This window comes from Branchiostoma belcheri, unplaced genomic scaffold, assembly GCF_001625305.1.
Source record: "Branchiostoma belcheri isolate BF01 breed outbred unplaced genomic scaffold, Haploidv18h27 scaffold185, whole genome shotgun sequence".
Classification (NCBI taxonomy): Eukaryota; Metazoa; Chordata; class Leptocardii; order Amphioxiformes; family Branchiostomatidae; genus Branchiostoma; species Branchiostoma belcheri.
This window is the reverse complement of record NW_017803324.1, coordinates 39,185-49,140: the sequence shown is the minus strand read 5'-3', so window position 1 is coordinate 49,140 and position 9,956 is coordinate 39,185. Positions and strand designations below refer to the sequence as shown.

The 9,956-nt window shown below is 40.3% G+C and overlaps 1 protein-coding gene across 2 annotated transcripts in view; it reads left to right on the top strand.

Moving 5' to 3' along the window:
• LOC109467633 (sodium channel protein type 2 subunit alpha-like) overlaps nt 1–9,956 on the top strand; it is an 80,783-nt gene that overhangs the window by 45,493 nt on the left and 25,334 nt on the right. For both annotated transcript variants that reach the window (XM_019765668.1, XM_019765667.1), the window contains exons 10-16: nt 1,491–1,663; nt 3,086–3,245; nt 4,941–5,055; nt 5,506–5,774; nt 6,049–6,222; nt 6,559–6,747; nt 7,637–7,795. In XM_019765668.1, coding sequence (XP_019621227.1) covers nt 1,491–1,663; nt 3,086–3,245; nt 4,941–5,055; nt 5,506–5,774; nt 6,049–6,222; nt 6,559–6,747; nt 7,637–7,795 — 1,239 coding nt within the window. The remainder of the gene's footprint in view (nt 1–1,490; nt 1,664–3,085; nt 3,246–4,940; nt 5,056–5,505; nt 5,775–6,048; nt 6,223–6,558; nt 6,748–7,636; nt 7,796–9,956) is intronic.

Below are 9,956 nucleotides of genomic sequence, written 5' to 3'. Positions count from 1 at the left end.
TCGTCACTGACGAAAGCTAGTGGATACTAGCTGAAACGTCTGACGTTTTCAAAATCATATCCAGTTGCTTGAGTAACTGTTTTTTGGCAAATTCATCTTTCATAACAATATTATGAACAATATTATGAAGGCATTTACTAAATATTATTCATTTGACAAGGTATCGAAGTAGGTGCAAACCACAATCCCAACAGATGCAATGATTATACACAACAGCTACTTAATATCTGCTTAGAGAACCTCGGCCACTAGACTTGAACATACGCCTATTCCACAGGATTGTAAAAGTAGGGGGTGTTTCTGAAAAATGCATTTACTTCAAAATGAAAACTGCTACAGTAAAAAGAAAAAAAAAGTGCATCATCACGAACATAATGGCACACCACATGCCCAGTTACAGAGAAATACAACGGACACAGTCATCTTTTAGCTGCGAACACATTTAAAATCATAAACAACGACGATGCACAGCTGGTTCAATCAACCACCAACCCCCCTCCCCCCCCGGCTATTCAAAACAACGGCGGTTTTACGGCCAGTCCAATGTTCCTATTATATGTAGGGATGCTTCTGAAATGTTACATTGACCACGAAAACAGCCACGGTAAATATAAACATACGTGCATCATCACGAGCATGCCTAAGGACGACGTATAAAATTACATGCCGATTAAACAAAGGGAACCCTGTGTGTTATTTGCGAACGCGAAAAAAAAAGACTGACAACAATATGATATCTCCTTCACGGAGTAATAAAGACAATATATTTCATCAATACCCATTGTATGGAGTGAAAGATAACAAGTGTAACCTGTATATAAATCAGTTATTGAATAAATTCAAGTAGCTGTTAGACCTGTTGGGCCACGAGAGCTATCGTTGTGTATGGACAGTTCTCCTGTTTAGAGAAGTAATGTAGTTACTTGGTTTATTTTGCATAACGTCATGTCCTATCTGGGTGTCTAACCTTCATCGACGTACAAGGGTTTTAAGTTTTTCCACCAATTTCACACTTCCCATAATGCCTAGTAACGGTCACGGATATGACGTAAGACCACCCCCTCCTCCTTCCTCGGTGTAATATTTCCAACAAGTTCTATCGACAAACTGGTCAACTATTGTTTTGAATTATTTCTCTAGTATAAAGCGCATGCCATAATTGAATTTTTGTTGGAATTAGAGAAAATGACGTACCTTCTATCGCTCTAATATACGTATTACATAAATGCGACCGTGCGAGTAGGAGAGTCTTCGGTAGAAGGTAGAACGATAGAAGGTACGTCATTTTCTCTAATTCCAACAAAAATGCAATTATAGCATGCGCTTTATACTAGAGAAATGATTCAAAACAATAGTTGACCAGTTTGTCGATAGAACTTGTTGGAGATATTACATCGAAGAAGGGGGAGGGGTAGTCTTACGTCATATCCGTGACCGTTACTAGGCATTATGGGAAGTGTGAAATTGATGAATGGTTTCTCTCTTGTCAGGACGATGATGATGATTCGTCCTCATCGTCGTCGTCGTCCTCGTCGTGTTCCTGTTCTGGCAGCAGATCATGCCAGTCCGGGGACTGCTGCTGTGACTGTGCCTCCATGGCAAGTGACAACAAACACGGTTCCACCGACTCCCTGGATAAAACAGGCAGCAAACGTGACAGTAGGTAAGTTACCAGGCTTACATGTCATTGTTCTAAAGAGTGCGTTTTCGGGGTTGAGGGTTGAGAAGTGTTCGTACTCGGTGTTTATTTCAGAAACCGTAATTATTGATATGAATCTTTATTGCATGTTCTTGCCCAGATGGGCTAAATGCACAAGAGGACATGCAAAAAACATGAGTATTGCATACTGGTACGCTATATTCTAATGCTAATTGCTAGGAATTTATACATTATAACAATACTATATACTACCTATCATCTACTGTTAGTTGCCCTTTCTTCTCTCTCTTTGAAACAATTGGAAACATACTTACATAGTTTGTCTGCTATATATTCGTTCTTGCATGGCATCAAGTGTTTAAACATGTCTTGCTTTGACATTTCCCAGTGATATCTTGTCTAAATGATTATTATTATTATCATTATTATTAATAGGGGCGATTCGCAAGCGAGTTGACTATTTCACATGGCCAAGAATGTAAACAAGACAAAAAGCTGTCTTGATGATGTTCTTTTCATGGATATCTGATTCATGACATGAGTCGTTATTCAATGATACTGGGTACTAAAAATCAATCAGTTATAACTATGCTTGAAGTGGTGGCAGATTTGCTTATATACTATCATTTGACATCCCTTTTCTAGAGTTTACAAATGTAGGTCAAAGACATAAATATGAGTAGCTATTTAATAACTACCACGGCTTTGGACATATATGGATAAAACCTGAAGCTTATGAAGCAGATTATATTACACACAATCTTCGCCATCGGCTACAAGATACACATATATAAGAGTGGTTTAGTTTCATTAGAAATAATTCCAAGCTGTCTTTTCTGAGCAAATTAAAAAACTGTTATGAACAAGAAACATACCTCTCTGATATATATAACTTCGAAATTCGTAAAGCAATAACTCAATTAAGAATCAGTAGCCATAAATTGAATATTGAAACAGGTAGATATTACAATATATATAGCCCCTGACCAATGGTTCTGTCCTGTTTGTCCAAAGCATATAGAAAATGAATTTAATTTTGTTATGGAATGTACCAAATATGATGTTACATGTACAAGTAACAAGCTATTTACATTTCTCGAATCAAGTACAACAGATTTCAAGAGTCTCGATGTTGGAGACAGATTTGAATATATCTTTACATGTAATGGTTCCCACAACGCAAAAATAGGTAGATATATAAAGGAATGCTTTGTTGGAATGCCCACCCGATTGTTACACTTTATCAAAGACTTCTGCTATCCCTTATTATTTGAATAATCATGATGTAGATTTGTTAGGTTTATTCGACATTAGGTCTTGTTCAACACATTTTATTGTTGTTACTCTCTTTATGTAGTTTGCCATACATTGTACCATGTGCAATTGTCGTGCAATAAAGTTCTTCTTTAATGTCTTTGTACACAGATTCAGCATTCACAGCGTGATCTTGCGGAGTAGATCGTATGAGTTGTTGAGTGACGGCGTTGTTCCGAGTTCTACTATGGACAGCATGATTCATAGCCCAGATACAGACAGAACGTCTCTTCCAGGCATCCTCAGCGACCAATCGGAAATGGATATGAAGGTAGTAGACATATAACGTTAAAACTAGAGAAGTAACATTTCCAATTGAAAGCAAATGCATAATGTTTACGTATACCTTCGGACATGGTCTGCTCTATTAATTCTTACTCAAACACGTTCACATACATGTACTACTAGTATATGGTGACAGGAGCAGAGTAGACCATGAAATTGCAACATTATGTAACCCAACACCAGTCACTATGGTGACAGACGTAAACAAATCATTTCATTGTTCAGGTCAGAGGTCACTATTTGGAGAAAAAGAAGAGGAAGAAACTGAGTAAAAACAATATGTTTTCCTTCGGTAAACATAATAACTTGCTATTGTGAGCAATTAAACTCCTGACAGAGCCATGGCCTATCAACAGCTTACAGCTGGAAAGAGTTCTACAAGACAAGACAAGACTACTTACGTATTACGAAACCCGTAATGTATTGTGCATAGCACTTCGACAGAACGTCTCATATTTATAAGATTGTAATCGCGCATGTAAGGTTAACACTCCGTCTGTACTTTCCAAATGTTATGTCGTAAAAAATATCGTCTGCAGCAGGCAAATTTCAGATGCAAACAAATTACAGATTACAAAATAACACATTACAAAAAATCCTACGAAAACCGAGAAAATTGGGGGTTTTGCGCAAGCCCAGTACGCTTTGTCGACGTGCTCAGCTAACCTATCATCTTTGTGGATTTTCCACTTCATACATGTAGATAGAAACACCGGAAATGACGTGATACCTTCATCATGTAACAACACTGTGTTAGTCTGAATCTCTGTCTAGGCACGATAATCTACTTAAGCTAAGGTCCCAATTGAGAAAAGGGGCCCTGGCGGGTAGTTCCCGGGCTGTTTTTTACCACTTTCAGGCGGGACCCCGACGTGGCCCCGCGGGGCACTCTGCGGCTACCGGGCTATTATTTGGCCCGTCGGGGCCCCGATAAGAATTTAATTCTGAGTTAAATTCTACCCGGGCCCCGCTGACAAAAAGACGCCGAGACCTCATCGTGAGAACACCGAGAGGTACCCCTCCGGTTGCCGGCAGTCCACCGGGACACATTTCTTACGTCACAGACCAGATGAACAGAATAAAGGTGTGTACTTCGTAAACCCGGGTAAAATGTGTGACCTCACAGATCAAATGATCACAACAAATACGTGAATTCTGCATTACGTATAGGTCAATACAAGTCATCGTCAGAGAATCTGCCTGTTACCTGCCGGGTGCCTGCCGGATACCGACCAAAGAGGGTGATAAAATTTCTAACAAAATGCTACTGAAGGAAACTTTTAATTGTGACCACGACAGCCGATGCCCGCCCGACTCCTGAACCCGGCAGGGGCCAGCCGGGGCTACATCCCCGACGGGCACCGGCGTAATTGGGACCTTAGCTTTAAGTATATTGACGTTACTATCTTGTCATTTATTGAGTTTGTTTGTTTGTTTGTTTGTTTGCTTTTATTAGATCTCCATTAGTGTTCAACTAGATGGATATGATATTACCATGCCTGCTGTATGAATGAATTAATGAAGCTTAATTTAGTGTATTTATACGCCCATCCTGTGTGGCCTGATATTAAAGACAACAGAAGAAAATATAGAGCAAATGCTACATAAATAGAGAGAGCAGGGGTACAGATTGACAATAGGTCAATACTGAACAAAAAGCTGTGTTTATGTCATTCCGTAGGTCATTTCCGAAGGAAAGGTTCCCAATGGGATGGTGGTGGAACCACGCTCTGACAAGGTCAGCGACTGGCCAGGTGTAGGAGACATCAGGGGAAAATCGAGCAGGGAAATAGCATGTAAGATTCTATTAGATTACATACTACCCAAGTAAAGTACAACGTATAGATAGATAGATAGATAGAGAGAGAGAGAGAGAGAGAGAGAGAGAGAGAGATCGTCTTGTATGTCTTGGCAAGCTAAGTTCGCCGGTTCGAATGCCGCTGTCGGCAATATTTTTATTTTCTTTGCCGAAATGTCAGCTTTTTTTAAAAGCCCATCCGACGTGGCGATGCCTTTATCTAGTTCTTTTCTGTGACCGGACCAACTTTTTAAAAAAGCTTTTCTTGTTTTAAAACGGACGATATCGCGCGTATGTCATCCATATAATCACATCAACAGAGCCTTACATGGCTTAAAGCCGTTGCCGGTTTCCTTCATAACTACTGATAACACAATCATCTACCTCATATGCTACATCAAAAATGGTTTTCCATTCTTCTTCTTGTATTTCCTCGTTCCATTCACAGGGTACTATGATACGGATGACGAAGAAGACGCTGAAAACAAACCAAGACTGACTGAGAAGTTGAAATCTTGGTGTTGCAATACCTTTTGGAACAGTTGGGAGTGCTGTTCTTGCTTCAAACGATTTCAAGAAATTCTATCCCTTTTAGTCATGGACCCGTTGGTAGACCTATTGATCACACTATGCATTGTTCTGAACACGATGTTCATGGCTATGGACCATTACGGGAAAAGCGAGTCTTTTGAGCTGACCCTTAAAACCGGAAACTACGTAAGTACAATCAGGTCTATCAACATCGCCGTTAGAAGCATCTGCAGTCACTTTTTCTCAGACTGCCGAGGTCAAAAGTGATTATACCTTTGCATGAAATCGCATCTGTGTGAACATTAATGCGTTTGAAATCAGCTCAAAGTTTCAACTCATTTTGGTCGTCCAGGTTGATCAAATTTGAATTAGCAATCATCGACCAAAAAGTCGGTGTGAGCTTTGCCGTTTTGTTGCAATCTACTTATGCCTGAGAAAAATGCATGTTTTCAAACCACAGGTTTTCACGGCCATATTTGCAGCTGAATTTTTTCTGAAGTTGCTTGCCCTCGGGCCTACGGTGTACTTCAGCAGTGGTTGGAACTGTTTCGATGCCATCATCGTTATCCTCAGTCTGGCCGAGCTTGGATTGGAAGGCGTCCAGGGGCTGTCTGTTCTCAGGTCATTCAGATTGGTCAGTATCCTAAATGTCTTTGCCCAAGCTCCACGACTCTGTATTCATTTCAATATTTGCATTGATCAACAGTAATATTTTCTAGCAGTTTTGCTCCTAATATGATAAATCTATAACAGTCAAGTAGGTTTATTGTCTTATTATTGTCAAGAATCAAGATATGTTACCTTTCTGTACTTAACATGTCACAAATATATCTATGTGGCACCCGAATGCTTGTCATCCCAGACACGATAGAGTAAACACTCCAGCTTGTTGTCAACGATGTTGTTCTGATGTTAACCTTTGTTCCAATTAACAAGATAACAAGGTGCAGTTGTCTCCTGTTTTCTGCAGCTAAGAGTATTTAAGCTGGCGAAGTCCTGGCCGACGTTGAACCTGCTCATCTCCATCATCGGCAGCTCCATAGGCGCCTTGGGAAATCTCACGTTCATCCTCGGCATCGTTGTCTACATCTTCGCTGTGATCGGGATGCAGCTTTTTGGAGCTGAGTACGAGAAGAGATTGGATCTTTTTGACGGCGAGGTAAACAGTTCTATGTTTCCTACCTTAGGCCGGACCGACAGGCATTTACATCATATTTACCAATTTTCGGCAAGTTGACCATCGTCCGGTGGAAAAACAATTTCTTTTTTTTTTCAAATTCAGGTGAAATTTAATGCGCGCGCTGATGTCATCCATAAGAATTACTTATCGATCCGAGGTATCAAAGGCCTTGTTCATATGAAGCCACCCGATCCGCGATTCGGGTAACTCGCATTCCTCACATCTGGTCCACGTGCCATACATCCCTTTCAAACCGTGCCCGATCACGATTCTCCGAAACTGCATTCATTGTTGTTTGATGAAAACACGAAATGTCAGAGGTCAACGACCTGCTTGCTGGTGCCCCCTTCCCAGCGTATCTCGGCCGAATGCCGACGTGGTCCCGCCAGAGGCGGTGAAGCTCGTCCTAGAACGGACACATTATTTGACCCTTACTGCTCTTTAATGCCAAATACCAAAATTGCTGCCACGTAAAATTTGGTATTGCGTATAAATAAAGAAATATCACCCCGTAATCCATGACAAGGTGAAGTCACATTGGAATCACATTGCGTTCAGACGCAAATCGCGATGCGGGAAAACCGATTCGAAACCACCTCTAGAAGTGGTTTGGGATTGAGGCACTTTCAATGTGATTTGGAGCGTTCTTATGGGACCACTTGAAACCGACTTCGAGGGAAACCACATGTAAAGCGCCTTCACTGACTTCATATGAACAGGGCCAAAATTAGACTACAGCAGTAGCGTGGATGCGGATCAAGTTTCTTTTGGGTGTCCGACTAAATATTGTTTCCTCTATCTTGGTACGTTTTGACAGAGTTTACATATGTACACATATATGTGACCTGCTTATATGTTTCCATTATAGTTACCCAGATGGAGTTTCGTGGACTTTTTACACTCCTTCCTGATCATCTTCCGAGTGTTATGTGGAGAATGGATTGAAAACATGTGGGTGTGTATGCTCGTCAACGGATGGGCCTGTATCCCACTCTTCATTCTGTCAATGATCATAGGCAATTTGGTGGTAAGCGCTTATTTCCCACATTCTTTCCTAAGGCCACAGCAAATAAATATTATTGATGACATCCTCCGCAGACTCCAAATCTAATGCGAACGGGCGAAAAATACAAGACGGGCCGAAAAAAACAAGATTCCTACATTTAAAAATTTTGACTCAATCATGGTACAAATGGTTTTGATTCAGTGGGAACATCACATATACACAGCCAGCATCACATATCACTGCATCAAAGTAAGAAACAAAACATATTAAATGAGAGTCTTTTCTTGTCTCCTCTCTTCATAGTTACCTGCCATCCACCTTCTGGCATGACAGCAGACATCTTTGCCCATTTTCGGCATGTTGACAACTGTCAGAAGGCAACAAAATTTCTTGTTTTTTTTCAAAATCAGACGAAAATTAATGCGCGCGCTGATGTCATCCATAATAATGACTTGCTTGAGTGGCCTAATACTCAGTACAATATCCATGTTGCTCCATATTGCAATAGTAGCTTTGTACCAATTTTCCCCCTACTCTTACATAATACACGTCTTCAAACATTTCAAGTATCGGCTGATCGTGGTACTCGGATCAGAAACTGTTCCAGCCATTATGGTCAATCTGGCCCCACCAAGTTAATCTTAACTAGAGTTCAACGGTTTCATACCTTCGCCAACGATCTCACAACGATCTGGCATTTACTACCAAGGAACCAATATTTTCTCAATTATGCAAATGAGGTCTTCATTTGCATGCCCAAAATCTGCCCATCTTCTCGTTCTCAATTACATATGTCAGTACAGTATTTACAGAATAGTCCTATCATGTATTTGCCTATATAGAATTTGCCCATTACGCAAATTTGATTTTGATTTCCCTAAATATTCAATTATGTCAAGCATCACTTGACGATCCGTTGACCAGTTTTTAAGTTTTCCCCAAGAGCTGTAACACTTAAAATCTTGAACCTGACGTGACTTGGTTCTGAAATTCCAGGAGGCCCGGTCCATTATCGAACATAACCTTCGTCTTTGCTGCCGTACCCATCCACTAAATATCATAAACAACCACCCACAGCTTCTCGAGTAATGCTCTACACATAAAAGTCACAAATCCAATCCGCTGCAGCAATGTCGGAACACTACAGGTGAACCTGAACTTTGTTTCAACAACTGCTACTCACCTGCCAAATATCATTAAGATCTTCCGTAAATCATTTCATCAGGTTGGTAAACGACTCAAATGCAAAGTTCTTTCTATCACAACCATTTATTTTTCAAGCCAACGTTTCGATGACCTTCTGTCATCTTCATCAGGGCAATTCTGTCTGGTTTACTGTGCACTGACACTATGTGATGAGGGGGGGGTATAAACTTAGTCATGTTTGGGATCACGTTCTTAAAAACTGACATTGGTTTTCTTATTGTTTGTAACTATTATGATTCCTAACAATACACATGTAACAAGACTTTAAAAAATTTCTATTTGGGACTGTGATAGCTCAGTATTGTCAGTTAACAAATCTTATATTATAAATAGAAACACTTTACAGTTGGAACCGCATATTTCCCTATGATGTAACAACGCCTAGTATGTATGTCACAATTACACTACGTTCCGGAACGCATTGTAAACAGACAAAACTAGCATAAGTGCACTGTGAACTATGTAACACCTTAAGTGCACTATGCACCAAGTAACATCTAGTGTCAGTGCACAGTAAACCAGTCAGTATTGCCCTGATGAAGATGACAGGTCATCGAAACGTTGGCTTGAAAAATAAATGGTTGTGATAGAAAGAACTTTGCTATTCAATCATTAAGATCCACTCACAGCTTCTTGAGTTCTGCTGTGCACATACAAGAAATAAATGCATAACATCCTGCTGCAGTACTGCTGGAAAACGCCAGGTGAACCATTTTTAAGTTGACCTTTGTTCGTACAACCACTATTCCCCTATCAAATAACATGAAGACCCATCCACAGCTTCTCGAGTTATGCTGCTGACATACATTCAGACCCAGACTCAACTATGGCCGAAAGAAAAACATTGACCATTTAAAAAGATTTGATAGTGCCCGGATATTTCAACTCTGACGTGGTAACTTGCTCATTTTTCACAAGTTGTTTTACAGTCCTACAAACCTTTGATTTAAACACAGATTACCCCCCCCCCCAAAAA